This window comes from Salmo salar, chromosome ssa07 (genome assembly GCF_905237065.1).
Source record: "Salmo salar chromosome ssa07, Ssal_v3.1, whole genome shotgun sequence".
Taxonomy (NCBI): Eukaryota; Metazoa; Chordata; class Actinopteri; order Salmoniformes; family Salmonidae; genus Salmo; species Salmo salar.
The window spans coordinates 62,701,843-62,726,031 of record NC_059448.1 but is presented as its reverse complement, the minus strand read 5'-3'; the positions used below and the strand labels follow the sequence as shown (position 1 = coordinate 62,726,031).

General features: G+C 44.5%; 3 protein-coding genes across 3 annotated transcripts in view; 1 reads left to right on the top strand and 2 right to left on the bottom strand.

Moving 5' to 3' along the window:
* Nucleotides 1-6,375, bottom strand: part of LOC106609810 (protein tyrosine phosphatase receptor type R) — a 117,833-nt gene extending 111,458 nt beyond the window's left edge. The window contains 4 exon segments of the mRNA XM_045722423.1: nt 1,516-1,735; nt 2,058-2,280; nt 5,962-6,121; nt 6,224-6,375. Coding sequence (XP_045578379.1) covers nt 1,516-1,735; nt 2,058-2,280; nt 5,962-5,974 — 456 coding nt within the window. The 5' untranslated portion in view covers nt 5,975-6,121; nt 6,224-6,375.
* Nucleotides 6,376-12,434: 6,059 nt separating this feature from the next.
* Nucleotides 12,435-16,035, bottom strand: LOC123743804 (uncharacterized). Its single transcript, XM_045722422.1, has 2 exons — nt 14,607-16,035; nt 12,435-12,682 (listed from the first exon to the last, which is right to left on the bottom strand). The coding sequence occupies exons 1-2, from the start codon at nt 15,933-15,935 to the stop codon at nt 12,650-12,652; spliced, it is 1,362 nt and encodes a 453-aa protein (XP_045578378.1). The 5' UTR covers nt 15,936-16,035; the 3' UTR covers nt 12,435-12,649.
* Nucleotides 16,036-17,092: 1,057 nt separating this feature from the next.
* Nucleotides 17,093-22,276, top strand: LOC106595720 (tetraspanin-8). Its single transcript, XM_014187079.2, has 9 exons — nt 17,093-17,379; nt 17,732-17,800; nt 18,427-18,543; nt 18,908-18,982; nt 19,847-19,942; nt 20,421-20,537; nt 20,737-20,793; nt 21,122-21,205; nt 21,339-22,276. The coding sequence occupies exons 1-9, from the start codon at nt 17,320-17,322 to the stop codon at nt 21,504-21,506; spliced, it is 843 nt and encodes a 280-aa protein (XP_014042554.1). The 5' UTR covers nt 17,093-17,319; the 3' UTR covers nt 21,507-22,276.
* The last annotated feature ends 1,913 nt before the right edge of the window (nt 22,277-24,189 follow it).

Sequence of the window (24,189 nt, the reverse complement as noted above, 5' to 3'; positions counted from 1 at the left end):
GAAATCCATAGGATGGCAATCCTCCAACATCGTCTCCTATACATTCAGAGCTACGTCTGAAATGGAATCCTATTTCCTGCCGTTTCAGACGGACAACCAGAGTGTAGGGCTCACAGTAGTTCATATATTCATGATTGTTTGCAACCAAAGTCTCTTGATTCCACTGGCTCAAGATACCAAAGTGAAAATCCATAAAATCGCAGTCACCGAACATCATCATTATCTGGGTCATTCCACGAAGTGACTGCCTTTTTGATATTTTAAGAAGAAATTGTGCACCAATATAGACTTTTGTCTTGTGGGGTATGTATGGATGTCTGAGTGCCATTTAAAGACCACATGGAGAATTCAATAAATCAATATTTTTTTTTATATGAATAAAGACTTGCTAAAGTGCTAAAATTCAGCATTTTGACATGTAACTCAGGAAGATTTTAACCCACTTAAACCCATTTCCCCTGTCACTGGGGGATTTATGGCTGATTTAAAATGAAATCGTCAACCCTGTTACGGTCAACCCTGTTACGGTCAACCATATTACGGTCAACCCTGTTACGGTCAACCCTGTTACGGTCAACCATGTCACGGTCAACCCTGTCACGGTCAACCCTGTACCGGTCAACCCTGTTATGGTCAACCCTGTTACGGTCAACCCTGTACCGGTCAACCCTGTTACGGTCAACCCTGTTACGGTCAACCCTGTTACGGTCAACCCTGTTACGGCCAACCCTGTCACGGTCAACCCTGTCACGGTCAACCCTGTCACGGCCAACCCTGTTACGGCCAACCCTGTTACGGTCAACCCTGTCACGGCTAACCCTGTTACGGCCAACCCTGTCACGGCCAACCCTGTCACGGCCAACCCTGTCACGGTCAACCCTGTCACGGTCAACCCTGTCACGGCCAACCCTGTTACGGTCAACCCTGTTACGGTCAACCCTGTCACGGCCAACCCTGTCACGGCCAACCCTGTTACGGCCAACCCTGTTACGGCCAACCCTGTCACGGCCAACCCTGTCACGGCCAACCCTGTCACGGTCAACCCTGTCACGGTCAACCCTGTTACGGCCAACCCTGTCACGGCCAACCCTGTCACGGCCAACCCTGTCACGGCCAACCCTGTTACGGTCAACCCTGTCACGGCCAACCCTGTCACGGCCAACCCTGTCACGGTCAACCCTGTTACGGTCAACCCTGTTACGGCCAACCCTGTCACGGCCAACCCTGTCACGGCCAACCCTGTTACGGTCAACCCTGTTACGGCCAACCCTGTTACGGCCAACCCTATTTCTTTATTTGACACTTAACAGGCATGTTTATTTAACCTTTTGAAATGGGAAAACATGATTTTATGAAGTTGAGCATCTCTTTATGACAGAATGTTAAAATTAGGTGAAATCAAATGTTGTTGTTTTTCTTTCTTTTTGACCAAGTTACACATCTCAAAAGGCACTGGTGGAATGACCCATCTATACATCTCAGAGTGTAGGTGGGATATATCTACTCTCTACTCACCACGGTGACGATATAGCGTGCTGAGACTGGAGCATTCTCCACCCGTACCTCCTGCTCCGGCTGTGCCAACAGGCTGACGGCTCCATGCCCACGGGGCGCCTGGCGGAACCGAGACTCCAGCAGGGCAGCGGGCATCAGCTTAGCCAGCCTGGCATGGGTCTGGGAGGACTGGGTGAGGAGGCTGTCCACCCTGGCCATGTCCACCCTGGCCATGTCCCTGCTGAAACATTCTGGATGATCAGTGTGTACTATGGAAACATCTAATTAGTTTCATTTAATGTGTACTACGGCAGGTAAAACCTGAATCGCAGTATTACATACAATAACATGAGATACAAGACAACAAAGAGAGTTGGTTGTAAAATAATATTAAACTAAGGTTCAATTGTGTTTAATAATTCTTTATTGTGTTCCTTTCTGTGAATGTGTCTTGCATCTCAATTCAACATCCTCACTACATCTGGGTCTGTCAGTTGAGTGCTGCCCCTTTTTCATTTTTTGTTATGTGATGGACTGTGTTGGTTTCAAGCATCTCTCTTTACCTGAAGCTGTCCAGTCTGGCCTGGTGCTGGGCATTGAGGGTGTTAACCAAGGCATGGAGACTGTCTCTGTCCCCACCACGCTGCCACCCGGGTGTCTCCAGACCCAGGGTCCTCTCCTGGCCATCTTGGTCCACGTGACGGTACACCAGGACCGGGCTGTCCGACCACCTCCTCCCCTCACCGGTCCTGGTCATGTAGCGGTCATGGTCACCAGAAAAAACATCTACAAAGAGAAAGGGAATGGGTTGATGCTGGCTGCAGGTCTACCAATATGGTTGATGCTATGCTAGCTGCAGGTCTACCGCTCTGGTTGATGCTATGCTAGCTGCAGGTCTACCACTATGCTTGATGCTATGCTAGCTGTAGATCTACCACTCTGGTTGATGCTATGCTAGCTGTAGATCTACCACTCTGGTTGATGCTATGCTAACTGCAGGTCTACCACTATGGTTGATGCTATGCTAGCTGCAGGTCTACCATTATGGTTATTCTATGCTAGCTGCAGGTCTACCACTATGGTTGATGCTATGCTAGCTGCAGGTCTACCACGATGGTTGATGCTATGCTAGCTGCAGGTCTACCATTATGGTTATTCTATGCTAGCTGCAGGTTTACCATTATGGTTATTCTATGCTAGCTGCAGGTCTACCACTATGGTTGATGCTATGCTAGCTGCAGGTCTACCACTATGGTTGATGCTATGCTAGCTGCAGGTCTACCACTATGGTTGATGCTATGCTAGCTGCAGGTCTACCACTATGGTTGATGCTATGCTAACTGCAGGTCTACCACTATGGTTGATGCTATGCTAGCTGCAGGTCTACCAATATGGTTTCTTTGGACTCAACAATGCTAATCAAGATTTATTGACATGAAGTTTCATTTTGAACACTCAGTATAACCAGATATGAAAAATGAATCCCTCACAGACAAGAAAGAGAAAGGGGAAGAACGAGAGCATCACACAGTTCATAGGAAAGCAAGGAAGAGACAGAATGGATAAGAGAAGGAGAGAGAGGGACAGTCTACATAGTCTGGTATTACAGAGAAGAAGGAGAGAGAGGGACAGTCTACATAGTCTGGTATTACAGAGAAGAAGGAGAGAGAGGGACAGTCTACATACTCTGGTATTACAGAGAAGAAGGAGAAAGAGGGACAGTCTACATAGTCTGGTATTACAGAGAAGAAGGAGAGAGAGGGACAGTCTACATAGTCTGGTATTACAGAGAAGAAGGAGAGAGAGGGACAGTCTACATAGTCTGGTATTACAGAGAAGAAGGAGAGAGAGGGACAGTCTACATAGTCTGGTATTACAGAGAAGAAGGAGAGAGAGGGACAGTCTACATAGTCTGGTATTACAGAGAAGAAGGAGAGAGAGGGACAGTCTACATAGTCTGGTATTACAGAGAAGAAGGAGAGAGAGGGACAGTCTACATAGTCTGGTATTACAGAGAAGAAGGAGAGAGAGGGACAGTCTACATAGTCTGGTATTACAGAGAAGAAGGAGAGAGAGGGACAGTCTACATAGTCTGGTATTACAGAGAAGAAGGAGAGAGAGGGACAGTCTACATAGTCTGGTATTACAGAGAAGAAGGAGAGAGGGACAGTCTACATAGTCTGGTATTACAGAGAAGAAGGAGAGAGAGGGACAGTCTACATAGTCTGGTATTACAGAGAAGAAGGAGAGAGAGGGACAGTCTACATAGTCTGGTATTACAGAGAAGAAGGAGAGAGAGGGACAGTCTACATAGTCTGGTATTACAGAGAAGAAGGAGAGAGAGGGACAGTCTACATAGTCTGGTATTACAGAGAAGAAGGAGAGAGAGGGACAGTCTACATAGTCTGGTATTACAGAGAAGAAGGAGAGAGAGGGACAGTCTACATAGTCTGGTATTACAGAGAAGAAGGAGAGAGAGGGACAGTCTACATAGTCTGGTATTACAGAGAAGAAGGAGAGAGAGGGACAGTCTACATAGTCTGGTATTACAGAGAAGAAGGAGAGAGAGGGACAGTCTACATAGTCTGGTATTACAGAGAAGAAGGAGAGAGAGGGACAGTCTACATAGTCTGGTATTACAGAGAAGAAGGAGAGAGAGGGACAGTCTACATAGTCTGGTATTACAGAGAAGAAGGAGAGAGAGGGACAGTCTACATAGTCTGGTATTACAGAGAAGAAGGAGAGAGAGGGACAGTCTACATAGTCTGGTATTACAGAGAAGAAGGAGAGAGAGGGACAGTCTACATAGTCTGGTATTACAGAGAAGAAGGAGAGAGAGGGATGGATAGTGTTCATAGTCTTTGGTATTAGTTTAATTAAGCTGATCAGTCATCCGCACACGCCCCGAGCCATGAAACCTGCCCCTTTTCCTCTCTCTCCCTCTCCCTGCTCTCTGTGCTCTCTCTCTTTCACTTTCTCTCTCTGGCTCTCTCTCTCTGTGCTCTGTCTCTCTCCCTCTCCCTGCTCTCTGTGCTCTCTCTCGCTCTCTCTCTCTTTCTCGAGTGAATGTCATGTTGATGATTGATGATTTTCCAGATTGAGAGGCGGAGGCAGCAGGCAGCAGGCGGCAGGGAGAGAGATACAGTAGAGAGAGAGAGAGAGAGAGAGACCACAGAGAGAGGGAGAGAGAGAAAGGGAGGGTGAGAGAGAGAGATATGGAGAGAGAAAGATCACATTTCCTCATGTTCCAGGCACGCGTGTCAGCACAGCAAGGTGGTATGGAAGGGAAGTGGGAAGAAGAAATGCCATCCCTCCTAGTAATACATCACACCATATCTGATGCCAGTGAAGAGAATGAAAGATCTGGTTCTTCTGAGAGTGTAGAACAGAATATGCATTCTAGAACTCAGGGGCGTAGGCCTGGAAGTCAACAGCTGCCAATCACATGGGTTTTGCCCCTTGACCTTCACTGAGTGACAGCCATAGAGTTAGGAATTAGATTGCTAGTGGAATTGAAAAAGATCTCTATGGTAACAGCCAGATGATCTTCTGCCCTTACTCTGAACATCTAGTTTACAGGCTGCATTGGTTTTACAGTATCTCTCTGAGTCACAATGACAGGTTTATCAACCCTCTTCTGGTATAGACTAAGAGCAGAATAAATACATGTAGCCTATCTACCTCTCTCTCTCTCTCTCTCTCTCTCTCTCTTTCTTCCTCTTAACCTGTAATAAACTGTGTATCAGTATGGTAAAGTAATGCCAGCTGTAAAATCTATGTAGAATATCACAATAGTAAACTCAGTAGATTGTTTTATTGTACATTCTCTGTAAAACAACGTGTATAATACGTGGCATTATCTTTAGATTAACACCGTCCACAATATAGGCTAAATCCTTCATCCAGGTATTTACTGCTGCGCGACCCTTCCTCTTTCACAAACACAGTTGAGACATTTTCTCCCTAACGACAGTAGCGTTGTTTTCGGCCGGTTGCTAGCCATGGTCCTGAACCACGCTTCCTTATTGGATTAGAGGTGGGATTCTATTCGATCGGCTTTCAGCCTCTTGCTTTATGCATTTGCAGACGGACCACACAAACGGAACAACTTCGATTCTGGCAATGTTGCATGAAAAATAAGATTAAAAATAAGATGGCTATGCTTCTAATGCACCGTTACATATTGAACGTAGCCCTATTCATCATCATTGGCATAAACCATGCATGCAGCAACAACATGCATGCAGCACCTTACAAAACAAATGCCATTACAACCCCGTATAAAACACGTACAGATGTGCCTGCTATGTGTGATGCTGAAAGCATAGGTTATGGAATTGCATTGAATGGTATAGGTGTTTCTGTGCACTAACTGGAGAATAGGCTACAACACCAGTCAGGGATGACATTCATTTAATCTATTTGAATGCTTGCAGGGTTATTGGTGTCCTAATCTGCGCCACTTACCTGCGTTCCCCATCTGTAGTAAAAAGGATAAAACCATCAAAAAGCCGCATCTTCTTTGCTGCATCTTTCCCGTCCAGGTACCGCGGACAGCTCACATTCAAAGGCGGGTTGGGAGGAACAAGAAGCGGTCTCCCTCCCTTTTGTCTGTCTGTATCGGCTGCTGGTGAGGTTAATATCAGGGTTAAATGTCGAGAATTCCAACAATCCAACCCTGCTATAACTTGCATTCAATTGCGTTTATGTTATACTGTGTGGTATTTACCTATTTCAGTCTTTACCATAGCCTCCCGGCCAACGCGCCCCAGAGGAGTCAGAGTCGCATCTGGGCTCGAGGCTGCGGTTACTCGGAGCGGGTTCGTCTTGTGGAACGAGTTGTCTGCATCAACGCCAAGCAAGATTCCACTCTGCGCTACAGTGGGCGTGGCAGAGTTTTGCATTCTTGGCCTTTCATTCGCTAAGGTTGCTCAAAATGGAAATGAGCAAGATTGTAAAAATGTGAAATTCGAACAGTAAGCTATATACCCCATCAACCCCCTCTAAATGCAATGTAAAGATTAGCCAGCATAAAGTCATATTCTCTCCTCACACACACACACACGCACGCACGCACGCACGCACACACATTGAATCAATTGCACTTTATGGCAGGGAGGTGTTGGGTCCATTTGCAAAACAAGATTAAACAATGAAGTTTTGGAAACATGTAAATTACAGTGACCCCCTCTCATATCATTACCAAGCCCAGCTCCCTGTAGAGGAAAGGCTGTGCAACCACTGCACCACAGCAGAACTGAAGACAGAGCTGCATTTCCTGACAAAATGTCAAAAATATAAAACAATTACAGTGTCGTTTCCCCAAATGTAAAACCCTTATTCAAGGTTTCAAAGACCTCTGATGAGGATAGGCTACCCGTCCTGTTGGGGGAGGACGCAGAGAGCTGTGTGTTGGCAGCGCACTACATTGCTGCCTGCCATAAGATGAGGGACAGTGTCTGACAGACCAATCAACCTGCACATGTCCTCTATACCATTGCTATTGTTATTGTTCAATGTATGTTACGACTTCCGCTGAAGTCGGCTCCTCTCCTTGTTCGGGCGACGTTCGGCGATCGACGTCACCGGCTTTCTAGCCATCGCCGCTCCATTTTTCACATGTCCATTTGTCTTGTCTTGTTCCATACACACCTGGTTTTCATTTCCCCAATCAATCTACTTGTATTTAACCCTCTGTTTCCCATCATGCTTTGTGTGGAATTGTTTCATGTTATGTGGTGTTAGTTAACGCGCTTTACTTTTATGCTCCGTGTTTTGAGCGTGTTTGTTTTATGTAGTGCTCTCGTTTATGGAACTATAAAAAAAGTGTGTCTGTTCATTACACTCTGCTCTCCTACACCTGACTTCACCTCCAATACACCGCTGACAGAATGGTTATTTTGACCCTTCATTATTGTTGTAACTGTTGTCCTGTTGACAATAATGATTATTATTCATTTAATTATGTTATTATTGTAACTCTCCAAAGTAAGCTTTGGCAATATGTACATTGATACGTCATGCCAATAAAGCAAATTGAATTGAATTGAGAGAGAGAGAGAGAGAGAGAGAGAGAGAGAGAGAGAGAGAGAGAGAGAGAGAGAGAGAGAAGGATTTGAGAGAGACATGGAGAGGAGAGAGAGAGGAGAGAGAGAGAGAGATAGTGTGTGTGAGAGAGAGGAAGAGAGAGAGAGAGATAGTGTGTGTGAGAGAGAGGGAGAGAGAGAGAGGGAGAGAGAGAGAGAGAGAGAGAGAGAGAGAGAGAGAGAGAGGGAGAAAGAGAGAGAGGGAGAGAGAGAGGAGCCAGAGATCGTGTGTGTGAGAGAGAGGGAGAAAGAGAGAAAGAGAGAGAGGGAGAGAGGAAACAAGCAGAGCTGACACTGTGATGTATTGAGTAGTTGGAGATAGTGGTAACTCTGGCAGGCAAGCCCAAACTACAGAAACCCAGTCATTCCCTATGGGTTTCCTTTCCCGTTTTAGAGCACTTTGAACTACAGTATAACCATTCTGCCTGCAGAGGACTCTCAAATACAGCAGTAGCTTAGTGCTAAGTCAAACAGTAAGCAATACATCAATTCTAATGATTTAGTAAAATACCAGTGGAGCTCAGTGCTGCATACCTTCCTGTCCAGTGGAGCTCAATGTAGGGGCTGCATACCTTCCTGTCCAGTGGAGCTCAGTGCTGCATACCTTCCTGTCCAGTGGAGCTCAATGTAGGGGCTGCATACCTTCCTGACCAGTGGAGCTCAGTGCAGGGGCTGCATACCTTCCTGTCCAGTGGAGCTCAGTGTAGGTGCTGCATACCTTCCTGACCAGTGGAGCTCAGTGTAGGTGCTGCATACCTTCCTGTCCAGTGGAGCTCAGTGTAGGTGCTGCATACTTTCCTGTCCAGTGGAGCTCAGTGTAGGTGCTGCATACCTTCCTGTCCAATTGGAGCTCAGTGTAGGTGCTGCATACCTTCCTGTCCAGTGGAGCTCAGTGTAGGTGCTGCATACCTTCCTGTCCAGTGGAGCTCAGTGTAGGTGTTGCATACCTTCCTGTCCAGTGGAGCTCAGTGTAGATGCTGCATACCTTCCTGTCCAGTGGAGCTCAGTATAGGTGTTGCATACCTTCCTGTCCAAATGGAGCTCAGTGTAGGTGCTGCATACCTTCCTGTCCAGTGGAGCTCAGTGTAGGTGCTGCATACCTTCCTGTCCAGTGGAGCTCAGTGTAGGTGATGCATACCTTCCTGTCCAGTGGAGCTCTGTGTAGGTGCTGCATACCTTCCTGTCCAGTGGAGCTCAGTGTAGGTGTTGCATACCTTCCTGTCCAGTGGAGCTCAGTGTAGGTGCTGCATACCTTCCTGTCCAGTGGAGCTCAGTGGAGGTGCTGCATACCTTCCTGTCCAGTGGAGCTCAGTGTAGGTGCTGCATACAGTCCTGTCCAGTGGAGCTCAGTGTAGGTGCTGCATACCTTCCTGTCCAGTGGAGCTCAGTGTAGGTGCTGCATACCTTCCTGTCCAGTGGAGCTCAGTGTAGATGCTGTATACCTTCCTGTCCAGTGGAGCTCAGTGTAGGTGTTGCATACCTTACTGTCCAGTGGAGCTCAGTGTAGGTGCTGCATACCTTCCTGTCCAGTGGAGCTCAGTGGAGGTGCTGCATACCTTCCTGTCCAGTGGAGCTCAGTGTACTCTCTATACTCTCTAATACCCTGCCAAAACTCCCCCCGTCCTTAGCACTCTCTCCTGTCAAAACTCCCCCTGTCCTCAGCACTCTCTCCTGTCAAAACTCCCCCCGTCCTCAGCACTCTCTCCTGTCCAAACTCCCCCTGTCCTCAGCACTCTCTCCTTTCCAAACTCCCCCCGTCCTCAGCACTCTCTCCTGTCCAAACTCCTCCCGTCCTCAGCACTCTCTCCTGTCAAAACTCCCCCCGTCCTCAGCACTCTCTCCTGTCAAAACTCCCCCCGTCCTCAGCACTCTCTCCTGTCAAAGCTTCCCCTGTCCTCAGCATTCTCTCCTGTCAAAGCTTCCCCCGTCCTCAGCACTCTCTCCTGTCAAAACTCCCCCGGTCCTCAGCACTCTCTCCTGTCCAAACTCCCCCCGTCCTCAGCACTCTCTCCTGTCCAAACTCCCCCTGTCCTCAGCACTCTCTCCTGTCCAGTCTCCCGCTGTCCTCAGCACTCTCTCCTGTAAAAACTCCCCCCGTCTTCAGCACTCTCTCCTGTCAAAACTCCCCCCATCCTCAGCACTCTCTCCTGTCAAAGCTTCCCCTGTCCTCAGCACTCTCTCCTGTCAAAACTCCCCCTGTCCTCAGCACTCTCTCCTGTCCAAACTCCCCCCGTCCTCAGCACTCTCTCCTGTCAAAACTCCCTCCATCATCAGCACTCTCTCCTGTCCAAACTCCCCTGTCCTCAGCACTCTCTCCTGTCAAAACTCCCCCCGTCCTCAGCACTCTCTCCTGTCCAAACTCCCCCCGTCCTCAGCACTCTCTCCTGTCCAAACTCCCCCTGTCCTCAGCACTCTCTCCTGTCCAAACTCCCTCCGTCCTCAGCACTCTCTCCTATCAAAACTCCCCCCGTCCTCAGCACTCTCTCCTGTCAAAACTCCCCCCGTCCTCAGCACTCTCTCCTGTCAAAACTCCCCCGGTCCTCAGCACTCTCTCCTGTCAAAAGTCCCCCCGTCCTCAGCACTCTCTCCTGTCCAAACTCCCCCTGTCCTCAGCACTCTCTCCTGTCAAAACTCCTCCCGTCCTCAGCACTCTCTCCTGTCCAAACTCCCCCCGTCCTCAGCACTCTCTCCTGTCAAAACTCCCCCCGTCCTCAGCACTCTCTCCTGTCAAAACTCCCTCCGTCCTCAGCACTCTCTCCTGTCAAAACTCCCCCGTCCAAACAATGATATACTTCAGCAGTTTTCCACTAACAAGACACAGCACTTTCCATAGTATCTTTCACCCTGATTAAGGTCATGATTTTCTGCTAACCACAGCCCAAGTGTTTTGACATTCTCAACCACTGTTCGCATCACTTCCTCTTATCTGTTAGCACATCTGCGATTACAGACAGTTCCCCAGAACCAACCACAGGCTAGCATACAATTTCCCTTCTTTCACTACAACCCTACAATACAAAAACATCCTTGAGACATAAAGTCTGCTAACCACACCTGCACTACCATTTCTCTCTCTCTCTCTCTCTCTCCCTCCCTCCCTCCCTCCCTCTCTCTCCCTCCACTGGACCCAGCTAAAGGAACACAGGCAGCACCTACACTGGACCCAGCTAAAGGAACACAGGCAGGAACTACACTGGACCCAGCTAAAGGAACACAGTCATCACCTCCACTGGACCCAGCTAAAGGAACACAGGCAGCACCTCCACTGGACCCAGCTAAAGGAACACTTCCCCTTAATCACACAAAAGCTATTAATCACACAAACAACTACTAATCACACAAACAGCAATTATTTACAATGTAATAATACCTTCCTGAGCTGGGACCAGTGTAGGTGCTGCCTGTGTTCCATTAGCTGGGTCCAGTGTAGGTGATGCCTGTGTTCCTTTAGCTGGGTCCAGTGTAGGTGCTGCCTGTGTTCCTTTAGCTGGGTCCAGTGGAGGTGATGACTGTGTTCCTTTAGCTGGGTCCCCTCATTATGGACATCAGACAGTCAGTTAATAACCTGGGTCTCAGGAGACTAAGTCTCTATTCTGACCCAGCCTCTTCTCATTATGGACATCAGACAGTCAGTTAATAACCTGGGTCTCAGGAGACTAAGACTCTATTCTGACCCAGCCTCTTCTCATTATGGACATCAGACAGTCAGTTAATAACCTGGGTCTCAGGAGACTAAGACTCTATTCTGACCCAGCCTCTTCTCATTATGGACATCAGACAGTCAGTTAATAACCTGGGTCTCAGGAGACTAAGACTCTATTCTGACCCAGCCTCTTCTCATTATGGACATCAGACAGTCAGTTAATAACCTGGGTCTCAGGAGACTAAGACTCTATTCTGACCCAGTCTCTCCTCATTATGGACATCAGACAGTCAGTTAATAACCTGGGTCTCAGGAGACTAAGACTCTATTCTGACCCAGTCTCTCCTCATTATGGACATCAGACAGTCAGTTAATAACCTGGGTCTCAGGAGACTAAGACTCTATTCTGACCCAGCCTCTTCTCATTATGGACATCAGACAGTCAGTTAATAACCTGGGTCTCAGGAGACTAAGACTCTATTCTGACCCAGCCTCTTCTCATTATGGACATCAGACAGTCAGTTAATCACCTGGGTCTCAGGAGACTAAGACTCTATTCTGACCCAGTCTCTCCTCATTATGGACATCAGACAGTCAGTTAATAACCTGGGTCTCAGGAGACTAAGACTCTATTCTGACCCAGCCTCTTCTCATTATGGACATCAGACAGTCAGTTAATAACCTGGGTCTCAGGAGACTAAGACTCTATTCTGACCCAGCCTCTTCTCATTATGGACATCAGACAGTCAGTTAATAACCTGGGTCTCAGGAGACTAAGACTCTATTCTAGCTCAGGTTTGGATCAATAAACCAAATCTTTCTTTCTCTTGCCTTCTATCGCTTGCTCATTTGCTCTCTCCTCTCTCTCTCTCTACTCACGGTCTCTCTCTCTCTCTCACCAGCCTGTGATATCTTTCAAGCATTTTGCTACACCCGCAATAATATAACATTTGATTTAATAAACTTTCAAATTTGATTTGAGTCTAGAGTTGCTGTAATGTATCTCTGTAAAAAACTAAAATAGATTTGCATATTCGTTCTGCTATATCCATCCAGTGAAATGTTGGTAGGCAAGTTGTAAACACTGGAAAAATACTTTAGATGATGCAGGACAGGCCTAGTTACAGCGAAATATTGTTGGTGCTGACATCTTCAGGACAGGAATACCGGTTTACTTAACGGAGGAATAAACACACATGTTCATCATTGGTGTTTCAACCAGAACGGGGGGGAAATGCACTTTATTTATTTTCGCACATGCGCAGTCATACATCTCTCATAGGGCATGACTGTACCAGTGTAAGAACACAATTCAACAACATATTAGTCCACATGCCAACACCCCCACTTGCTCTTATACTGTACAAGTCGTATTCAACCTAACTTTATCAACACATTTAGCTTACAGTTATTCATCTCACAAATGTCAGTTTATATTCCAAACATGTAACCCAAGAATTTTTCATTTTTGAACTTCGTTACAGGTTTAGTCAAAACATCTGCAGCCATGTCTGCCATTGGACAATATTCAATACTTATTTTCCCTTCACTTTGTGTAAAATCAATGCCTAGGAAATGTCCAAGCCTCCCAAGATCTTTCATCTTAAATTTTTCACTTAACATTTCTTTTACACTTGTGAGTGAGTCACTATCACTAGCAGCGATAATTAGATCATCGACCCAAATTATCAAAATGATCCTTTCTGTTGCAGTTTGTTTGTTATAAACACAGTGATCAGCTGGGTTCTGTGTAAAACCATTTTCACTAAGGTGATCATGCAACATTTTGTTCCAGTTCCTTCCTGACTGTTTCAGGCCGTACAATGACTTGTTCAGTTTGCAGACTAGTTGCTCACCTGTATCTGACCTGACTTCAAAACCCTCTGGTTGCTCCATGAACACTTCACAGTCAATAGGAGCATGTAGATATGCTGTTTTGACATCCATCTGATGTAACTCTAAGTCATACTGAGCTGTTAGCTGCATCAAACAGCGTACTGATGTCATATTTGCAGTTGGAGAAAAAGTCTCCTTATAGTCTATTCCTGCCACTTGACTATACCCCTTTGCAACATATCTTGCCTTGTATGTCTCAGTCTCATCTGAATTGTTTTTGACCGCATAGACCCACCTGCCCCCACTGCATTTTTACCCTCTGGCAGTGTGGTTAATGTGAATGTATCATTTTCCCTAAGGGAATCCATCTCCTCCTTCATAGCAGTAGCCCAAATCTCTGATTTTGGTGAAATCATTGCTTCTTTGAAGGTTTGTGGTGCATTGCACATTACTCTGTAGCAGTAGTCAACACTAGGTGGTATCTGGTCATCACATTTCACTTTACACTCATAGTCTTTTAAGTACTGGGGTTTCTTCCTCGCTCTGTCTGGATAGCGTGGACTCTGACCATCTGAAGTCTCAATTTGCACATCTTGTGTCTCTTCTGAGTTTTGATCTGCCATCTTGGCTTTCGGCATGGGGTTTTCAAATCTCTCCCCATGAAGATCATCACTGTTTTCCAAATCTGTCTGAGTTTGGTGTTCGACTACACCTTTTGTAACACACTTGACTAATCTGTTTTTAAGAACTTTCCCAGTGTCTGGGTAGTAGACTAGGTATGCTGGACTATTTTTATCATACCCGACAAAAATACCCTTTTCACATCTTGAGTCTAACTTTTTCTTGTTCTGTCTATATGCATAGCAAACAGATCCAAATTCTTTCATCTTTGAAAGATCAGGCTTTCTCCCAGTAAACATGTAGTGTGGAGTCTGTCCTACACGCTTATTGTAACACCTATTGCGAATTACTGCAGCAGTCATTACAGCATATGTCCACAAGTTCTTTGGTAGGTTGCTTTCAAGTAGCATGCATCTTGCCATTTCGAACAGTGTTCTCCAATTTCTCTCAGCGGTCCCATTTTGATGGGGTGAGTAAGGGGCTGAAGTTTCATGTCTTATGGCGTTCTTACTGAGCAGTGACTGGAACTCTTTGGCTGTGAATTCTGTGCCATTATCTGACCTGACACACTTTATTTTCCCATAAGGGGCCACATCAGCAATAAACTTCTCAGTAGCTTTTACAGTATCACTCTTTGCTTTTAGGAAATACACAAAAACTGCCCCTGAATAATCATCCGTAAATGCTAGAGTATATCTGAACCCATCTTTCGCCTCTGGCTCAATAGGGCCAGCCAAATCAGTGTGCACAAGCTCATGAGCCGCTTTTACCTTTTCATCAGGCTCTCTGTTTCTGCTCTGAACAAATTTTCCCTGAGTGCAGATTTCACAGTTGAGGGTAGATTTGTCAATCTTACCTGTGATTTTCATTCCCTCTGTCACATTTTCTAACTTTGACACATCCTCAAAATTACAGTGGCCAAGAATTTTGTGCCATGTGTGAATATCATAGCACCCATGACATCCATCATCATTTTCATCACTTACAGTGTTAAGATAGTAAAGTCTATCGTACTCCTTGATGTCAAAAGTGGTACCGTTCTTGTGGATGAGCTTGTTACACCCCTGTCGAAAGTTGACTGAAGCTCCGTTGGCTGTCGCTGCTTTAACAGAGAAAATGTCCTGTGGAAACGACGGCACGTACAGCGCCTTCGTCAGCGTTGTTTTTACCCGACGACCCGTGTTGTCTCTCAGGTAAACCTCCGCTGCACCTCTCCTCTCCGCGACACCATTCGTTCTTGTTCCGTCAGCCAGCTCCACGGAATGTTTTTCCGGTTTGAAAGTCTCGTCAAACTCCTTAAACTTCCCGATGTCCGTGACTATATGTGACGTTGCTCCCGTATCAACCATCAGCCCTTTCTGTTTCAGTCCACTAACCTGACAGTCACTTATTCTGAATGCAAATGTGTGGCTTTCAGCATCTGTTGCTTGTTTCACATTGTCTCTTCTTTTTCGTCTGCAATTTGCGTCAGTATGAGTGGAGCTCTTGCAAAAACTACACCACTGTCTCCGTTCTTTGCGCTCTCCAGTAACGGTACATTGCCGGGCCTTGTGCCCTTTCTGGCCACAGTTGAAGCAGGTTATCTCGGTCCCTTTATCTCTCCCTCTTGGCCAGCTAACTTTAATGTTACTTGCCTTCATCACGTTGTCGTCAGTGGAAATGGCGCTAAACTTCTCGGTGCTTTCATAGCTCCTCAACTTGGTTTTGAACTTGCCAAAAGTTGTCGGCTCGTCACTCTGCGTAATGTGGATGGCAAACGGCTTAAATGATTCGGGCAAACCTTTCAGAATCATTGCAATCAACAGCCCGTCACTTAAAGTCTCTTCAGCATTTCTCAGTGCTGTAATAGCCGTCTCAGCACGAATGATATAGTCCGTAACACTTTCGTCAGCGGCTTTCTGAAGAGAAGTTAGTTCAGTGTAGAGGCTAATCACACGTGGCTTCCCTTTACCTGCATAATGTTCCCTCAATATCTTCAACGCTTTTCTCCCATCATCTGCTGCTTCTCTCATTATCAGGGAAAGACTTTTATCATCCAAAACCTGTATCAATTCGGCGTAGGCTTCTTCATTTTTCTCTCCGTCTTCTTCATCTTCATCCACGCTCAATATGGCGGCCTTTAGCCCAAGCAAACGCAAGTGCCCCAAAAACTTTGTCTCCCATAACTCGTAGTTTTTTTCATCTCCGTCGAAATATAATCTATTCCATCGGCTTCCATGTTCCCTCCTGGGCCCATAACCTGTTGGTGCTGACATCTTCAGGACAGGAATACCGGTTTACTTAACGGAGGAATAAACACACATGTTCATCATTGGTGTTTCAACCAGAACGGGGGAAATGCACTTTATTTATTTTCGCACATGCGCAGTCATACATCTCTCATAGGGCATGACTGTACCAGTGTAAGAACACAATTCAACAACATATTAGTCCACATGCCAACAAATATAACTAACCCAAGATAGTTCATCTGTGTCGTTAAAGTGGGAGCAAATAAAGCATGGTGGGCAGAACAAGCAAGGTGGTTAAAGCCAAGCAAGATCCTATTGGCGCGTTGTAGCATGTATTTGCATATTTCCATCAGGAAACGCCTACTCTGTGAAGCGCGCTTGTACACAAATTCAATTCGACCTTGCACTCTTTCTAAACAATGCAATTAAAATATTTGGTAAAGCGTCAAGTCTTTAAAACTTACTTCACTGTGTTCGTAACATATTGTAGTTTAGGGAACAGAAAAATATATTGAGATCAAATGTTTAATCGATGAGAAAATTTGCAGAATGTCGGCCCAGTTTCACGAAGTTCCATCCTCTCCCACTCATATAACCGCGACTGGACTACCATTTGGTGGTGAGAAGAAATCTACACGGATGCTTCAGCTTTATAGCCCCTGTGACATGTCTGGGTTACTCCTTCTGGCTGTGCTTACGTGTAGTGATGTCCTATGTTTTTGTTGTTATTGTGTTGTAATTTGAAATGTAATAAAAAAAAAAATACACATAAAAAAAGCTTACGATAAGCGATTTATATATATATACACTAGATGATTATAAGGGGGCGCTGTGTTGAAGCCATCGCGCCTCCATCTTGGCTCTCCCCCACCGTTGTAATTGTATTTTGGAATCTATAGAAATGCATTTATTCCATTACAGACACTTTAATGCATACTTTCAAATTAAATCATGTGAGCTAATCATACACATAAAAACTGAAAAAAATATAAAACATTTTCCTTAAAGTATATATATATATATATATATATATATATATATATATATACTTTAAGGAAAATGTATGACTAACGATACTGTCCCAACTACAACAACAAAAATGATTAAATACATGTAATTCTGTCCTTACTGTAGAATACTGTAGAATTCCATTCATTCGTATGGAGGACTGGGCCGTACCGTGGAGTTCCAATATGGCCGACCGTTGGCTTCAAAGGCTCATAATGGAAATAAATAGCAAATGCAACTGTGGTTTATATACATCGTTGGTTACAGTGTAATTTACAGGAACTAACTCTTAGTACTGCCTACCACATAAACTACCCGGAAAACTGACACACACACAAGCAGCACAGACAGGTAGAGTTCGTTTTCTGAGAGCTGAAGTGTGTACCTGATAAACACGACAATGGCTAAACGTTGTAGCTGTTTCCAACGGCTTTTTATCTTCTTCAACGTGCTGTTCGCGGTAAGTTAGCAACTCTTTATTTGTAAATACAAGTAGGAACATGTGATTAACTCAGTAGGCGATACTTTAAGGTTACTTTAGATTTTAATCAACTGCGTAGCAAAAACAACAAGTTAATTTATCTTCTTCACCAAACACTGCTTTCTGCCCATAAAAGTTAGTTAAAAAATGTTTGTAGTCCATCTGTGTGAAATTATGTTTTCTATCCACTTACCTATGTGTCTCTCTGTATAATCCAATTTTACATCCGTTAAATATGGCTTTAAAGACATGTTTTATTACATTATGCTATATGCCTTGTACAATTATGAAAATCATGTTATTTAATAGTGGATGGGATGTTTTTCTTTAGATTGCTGGAGGTGTGATTATCGGCCTGGGACTTCTGGGTCAATTCATCTACCATGGCAGTACTGAAGAGGTAAAATGGGATCTAGCTCTGGTCCATGGCGTTACATGTGGTTTGAGCTTTGAAGAAGTTTAAAGCCGCACACGTAACACCCTAGACAAGAGCTAAATGAGCTCAAAGTTCAAATTAAATTCAAACTGTATTTTACGACAGGACCTACAGTGTAGGTCCTGTCGTAATAATAATAATGATATTGAATGAATTCTCACCAAAGATAATTAATTTTGATTATATAATTTCTCTATTTTGAAAAACCAAAATTGGAAAGAAACAGTTACTCATATGCATTAAATGCTGCAGCATCTGAAAAACAGGTTCATGTGTCAACAGTTTATGTAGTAGACTGTAACTGTACTTCCTTATTGGTTAGCTATATATACAAAGTGAACGCCTGTGTACAAAGTCAATGTTCCTAAAGTACTGTCCTATACAAGAATTATAGGTCTACCGAGAAATAAAAAAAGGGATTTTCCCTATTAGGAATGTAGGTATTTGTTTGTTTGTTTTTTGTACCTTTAGCCTGCCATAAAAACCCACATGTGAATAACAACTTGTCCAGAAAAACAGAAGGAACGCAGGCTATTATGATGTCATAATGGTATACTGAGAGACACAATGGATGTTGTATTGTTTTTCAGTTTGAGAACCAGTCCAAAGGGTTTGTCGTGCTGTATGTGGTAGGAGGCATCACCATGTTCATGTCTCTGCTTGGGGCGTACGGAGCACACAGAGAGAAGAGAATTCCCCTGATCATGGTGAGGGGGTCTACTGCTATTAGCTGAGTTCACATTCATTCAGACAACTAGGACCATAGAGACAGAACAATATAAAACATGCCATGGTTTCCCAAACACAGATTAACCCTAGTCCTGGACTACAAACTGCTTTTCAATGAAGATACCTACTTGAGCTTGCTTTTTAGTCCAGGACTAGGCTTAGTCTGTGTCTGGGAAACAACCCTGAATTCCTTTTTATATCGTGTTACGACATTGTTAGGAAAAACACTTAGCATTTCGTAACCTGTTTTGTTCAACGATTCACTGAGTCACACAGTAAATGGACAGAAAATGGTTTATGGACTAAGTCTCTCTATCTCTCTCTTTCACTTTCTCTCTCTAGTTTCTGGTAGCCTGTTTTATTGTCTGCTTCTGCCTCCTGCGTGTGGCGGTGCCCACAGCCATGTACCGTCCTGAGGTATTGTTTGTTAATAATGATGTCTGTACATGATGGTACTGTAATACTTGATGTGCTATACTGGTAGACAGGCCTACAGCCAGTGGTACTGTAATACTTGATGTTCTATGCTGGTAGACAGGCCTACAGCCAGTGGTACTGTAATACTTGATGTGCTATACTGGTAGACAGGCCTACAGCCAGTGGTACTGTAATACTTGATGTGCTATACTGGTAGACAGGCCTACAGCCAGTGGTACTGTAATACTTGATGTGCTATACTGGTAGACAGGCCTACAGCCAGTGGTACTGTAATACTTGATGTGCTATACTGGTAGACAGGCCTACAGCCAGTGGTACTGTAATACTTGATGTGCTATACTGGTAGACAGGCCTACAGCCAGTGGTACTGTAATACTTGATGTGCTATACTGGTAGACAGGCCTACAGCCAGTGGTACTGTAATACTTGATGTGCTATACTGGTAGACAGGCCTACAGCCAGTGGTACTGTAATACTTTATGTTCTATACTGGTAGACAGGCCTACAGCCAGTGGTACTGTAGTATCAACTGTCTATTATAATTCCCCAGTTTCTTTATGTTTCCTTTCCCCAAGGGATGGATATAGTATGCTATATAAATACTGAACTTTTGCTATAGGAGCTACAGTCTCTCAGCAGAATGTCTTCCAGCAGCTAGCGGCCCACACTATATCTGTTTTCTGATGAGGCAACCTGATAATAATCATAATGCATTTGATTTATTCAGTGGATTTTTCACACACAAGGCACAACACAACATGACCTATATCCATCCATTCAGATTTAGATGTGTGCATTTCGTAGGGCCATTGTTGACAACTGGTTGTTTGGTTTGTTTTGCAGGTAGAGAGGATTGTGGAGGAGAAGTTCCGTGAGGTCCTGCCTCTGAACGAAGCCTCCCCTGATGTTAGACAGCTCACTGAGAAGTTTCAGCTGAATGTATGGAACTTTTCCATGAATCATTTCACCAGAATATACTTGACATGTCCATAGCATTCATTATATCAAAGGATCTCGCTTGGGATCTATTCTGTCTTTTCCATGAAACATCAGCAGGGAATATTTCACTAAGGTTTACAATAATATCATTCATTATATACTTAATAGTTTTGAGAAGTTACATTCTAGTTGTGTGTACAACATGTACCTCAGCAATGTTAACTTCATGTAACTACACACTGTAGTGTTCACTTGATCCCTATCCTTGACCAATGAGTCTGCTATCCTCCCAAACCCCAAAAATGAAGTGTTCCTTCCAAATAGGTCCAGACACTGCTGGGCATAACAGACTTGTTTTGTTGACTCTAACCAGCAGTAATGAGGAAGAGGTTGACCTAGTGGTTCAGGTAGTTTACTGTTCTCAACGTGCCGTTGCCCAATACGCTGACTGTGTGTGTGTGTGTGTGTGTTTTAACAGTTGAAGTGCTGTGGGCTGTTCGGTTACACAGACTGGGGCGACAACGTCCCTGACTCCTGTCTCTGTCAGGGTGAGGAAGATCTGATAGAGGGTACATGCCAGAACATTCCATACCAGGTGAGTTCAGATCAACTCTACATGACAGGACTAATGATGTAGCTTAATAGTCAATAGGCTCCTTCTTCTCAGTTCGTATGCACATAGGTTTACATCCTGGTCTACCATGAGAACACCTTTTAACCCTTCCGTACATTATGTCTGTTAGATACATTAATAAAGGAATATGCCACATCAGTTTTCTTCTTCTGTTTTTCAGTTGTTGATCCTTTCAGAGTTCAGGATGACTGGACACCAGAAGCTGATCTACAAACAGGTCGGACCAGGGACCTTTTCTGTTATCTTTAGATCAACCCTGTTGTCGTCTACATTCCTAGACAGAACCGGTTGGTTTTGTCACAGAGAGCAGCACACCGTCGAGAATGAAGCTCTTCTGTTGAGCCGTGATCTGAGTCACGTTATTACACAGATATGAAATACCAATGTCTTTTTCCATCTGCACATTTTAGCTTGTGATCCCTGCGGGAATTGAACCTGTGACCTTGGCATAGCTTGCACCACACTGTAACCATCTGAGCCAGACAGGACCATGATTGAGTTCTGATCTGTGTTCCATTGAGCATTAACGGACCTCTGTCCCACAGCCCTGCTTCCCCATCATCGAGGGCTACGTGGCTAAAGTTCTGGACATCGTGTTGGGCGTTTTCTTCGGATTCGCTGCTCTGGCTGTGAGCATGCATTCTTTACAGCGCACATTTCACACCTTACACATCAAACTGTCAGTTGAATATCTCTACTAGTCCCTGGCTTGCTGTCACCCACGTCGTTGTTTTTAATTGATGTTGTTGTGTTGTTCTCCAGCTCCTGGGAGTGGTGATGTCTGCCGTCCTGCTGGCTCAGCTGAGGAGCTCTAACGTAGCTGTTCCTGTGGTGTTCAGTGTCAGCTCTCACCCGTCCAAGTTCAGCTTCAGTTCCCACCCGCCCAAGTACAGCGAGCTTTACAACGAGCCTGAGAAGCACGAGAAGTGAAAAGCAGGCTGAGGTTCAGGATGCTGAGGTTCAGGATGTGGTTAGTTAGATGACATGGTTTAGGCTGTTGTTCAGTCTGGCTCAGCATAGAAATATAACTACTAGAATGGTTAAAGCCCCACAGACCTCGGCACTATGACTGCACCACCATGGGGTATGATCAATATAGTTGAATGGGGATTGTCTTTCTAGTGATCTATTTCTATGGTGTCCAGACTCGCACTGTTTTCCTTCCACATCTTCTTATGGTTGTTGTGTGTTTTTCAACGAGAGGTCTCCTTAACTCTCTTCCTGACTGTCAAACCAAAAGGAAGGTGCTACTTCCTTCTGTATGTCATTTGCTTTGATTTGAGTTCTACGTTTAAGAAAATCACCACAGGTGGTTTTATACATATGCAGGGAGTTCTTAGTAAAATGGTTGCGAAACGTTCCTTTTTATTTGCAGAATGAGACACAATGAATTGGCAGGGTGTTTTGAAAAGAGGATAATGCAAAGAGAGTACAACTCTGAGATAGTAAGGACAGAATGTTATTTCCATATGACTTTGAATGTCAAATCATTTGCGTTGTAACTGCAATAATAAAGGGAAAGGAAAGTGAAGGTTGACAGAGAGATACGGGAAAATAAATATCTGTAGCTGACGTCCTTTGTTTTTTGCAATGAAATGACATTTTTTTAATGTTTTGCTATGAACTGTAAATCCTTACATGAAATATACAACATGCCAACTGTCTTGCTCTCTTTTTCTAAATAAAACATCTGTCTTCTACATGTCTCTTTTGTACAAATATATTATAATTTGGAACTTATTTACAACTCTTTTGAGGAATATATTAGAATTTTGAAATGATTTCCTCTTTTGAGAAAACATTCAATTTTAGAAGCTTTGCATATTAAGTTCCAATTCAGTTGAATAAAAACACTAGAAGTTCTTTATAAAATTGGAGCTATTGAGTGAGAGAAGAGGAGAGAACCCCGACCAAAACACCTGAGGGAGGAGAAAGATGAAGGGAGGGAGGGTGCTGAGGAGAAAGATGAAGGGAGGGAGGGTGCTGAGGAGAAAGATGAAGGGAGGGAGGGTGCTGAGGAGAAAGATGAAGGGAGGGAGGGTGCTGAGGAGAAAGATGAAGGGAGGGAGGGTGCTGAGGAGAAAGAGGAAGGGAGGGAGGGTGCTGAGGAGAAAGATGAAGGGAGGGAGGGTGCTGAGGAGAAAGATGAAGGGAGGGAGGGTGCTGAGGAGAAAGAGGAAGGGAGGGAGGGTGCTGAGGAGAAAGATGAAGGGAGGGAGGGAGGGAGCAGAGGAGAAAGAGGAAGTTGGAAGACAGTAAGCTGGAGGGGGATGAGAGAGGCTGGAGAGAGAGTTAGCCCGGACAGAGATGGCAAAAGAGTGGATGGAGTGAGAGGTTGTTGCATCTGTTAAACAGACATTGAGAATATCCTTACAGATCTGAAAAAATAGGGAGGAGACGAATCTAGAAGTCAAACTATACAATTATGGAGAAAATAGAACACTGAACTTAGTGAGATGGAGCAAGAGATGGAGAGGTTAGAATCAGAGATGAATAGGATAGAATCAGAGATGGAGAGGATAGAATCAGAGATGGAGAGGTTAGAATCAGAGATGGAGAGGTTAGAATCAGAGATGGAGAGGTTAGAATCAGAGATGGAGAGGATAGAATCAGAGATGGAGAGGTTAGAATCAGAGATGGAGAGGTTAGAATCAGAGATGGAGAGGTTAGAATCAGAGATGAATAGGATAGAATCAGAGATGGAGAGGATAGAATCAGAGATGGAGAGGTTAGAATCAGAGATGGAGAGATTAGAATCAGAGATGGAGAGGATAGAATCAGAGATGGAGAGGATAGAATCAGAGATGGAGAGGATAGAATCAGAGATGGAGAGGTTAGAATCAGAGATGGAGAGGTTAGAATCAGAGATGGAGAGGTTAGAATCAGAGATGGAGAGGATAGAATCAGAGATGGAGAGGTTAGAATCAGAGATGGAGAGGATAGAATCAGAGATGGAGAGGTTAGAATCAGAGATGAATAGGATAGAATCAGAGATGGAGAGGATAGAATCAGAGATGGAGAGGTTAGAATCAGAGATGGAGAGGATAGAATCAGAGATGGAGAGGTTAGAATCAGAGATGGAGAGGTTAGAATCAGAGATGGAGAGGTTAGAATCAGAGATGAATAGGATAGAATCAGAGATGGAGAGGATAGAATCAGAGATGGAGAGGTTAGAATAAGAGATGAAGAGGATAGAGTCAGAGATGGAGAGGTTAGAATCAGACATGGAGAGGTTAGAATCAGAGATGAAGAAGATAGAATCAGAGATGAAGAGGATAGAGTCAGAGATGGAGAAGTTAGAATCAGAGATGGAGAGGTTAGAATCAGAGATGGAGAGGATAGAATCAGAGATGGGGAGGTTAGAATCAGAGATGGAGAGGATAGAATCAGAGATGGAGAGGTTAGAATCAGAGATGGAGAGGTTAGAATCAGAGATGAGAGGTTAGAATCAGAGATGGAGAGGATAGAATCAGAGATGGGGAGGTTAGAATCAGAGATGGAGAGGTTAGAATCAGAGATGGAGAGGTTAGAATCAGAGATGAAGAGGTTAGAACCAGAGATGGAGAGGTTAGAATCAGAGATGGAGAGGTTAGAATCAGAGATGGAGAGGATA

Coding starts and splice junctions, on each gene's coding strand:
- LOC123743804 (XM_045722422.1), bottom strand. CDS start 15,935: ATGTCAGCACCAACAGGTTATGGGCCCAGGAGGGAACATGGAAGCCGA. Junction 12,683..14,606: donor ATATTCACACATGGCACAAA/ATTCTTGGCCAC, acceptor CAAAAATGAAAA/ATTCTTGGGTTACATGTTTG.
- LOC106595720 (XM_014187079.2), top strand. CDS start 17,320: ATGGCTAAACGTTGTAGCTGTTTCCAACGGCTTTTTATCTTCTTCAAC. Junction 17,380..17,731: donor TCTTCAACGTGCTGTTCGCG/GTAAGTTAGCAA, acceptor GTTTTTCTTTAG/ATTGCTGGAGGTGTGATTAT. Junction 19,943..20,420: donor CTGAGAAGTTTCAGCTGAAT/GTATGGAACTTT, acceptor GTGTTTTAACAG/TTGAAGTGCTGTGGGCTGTT.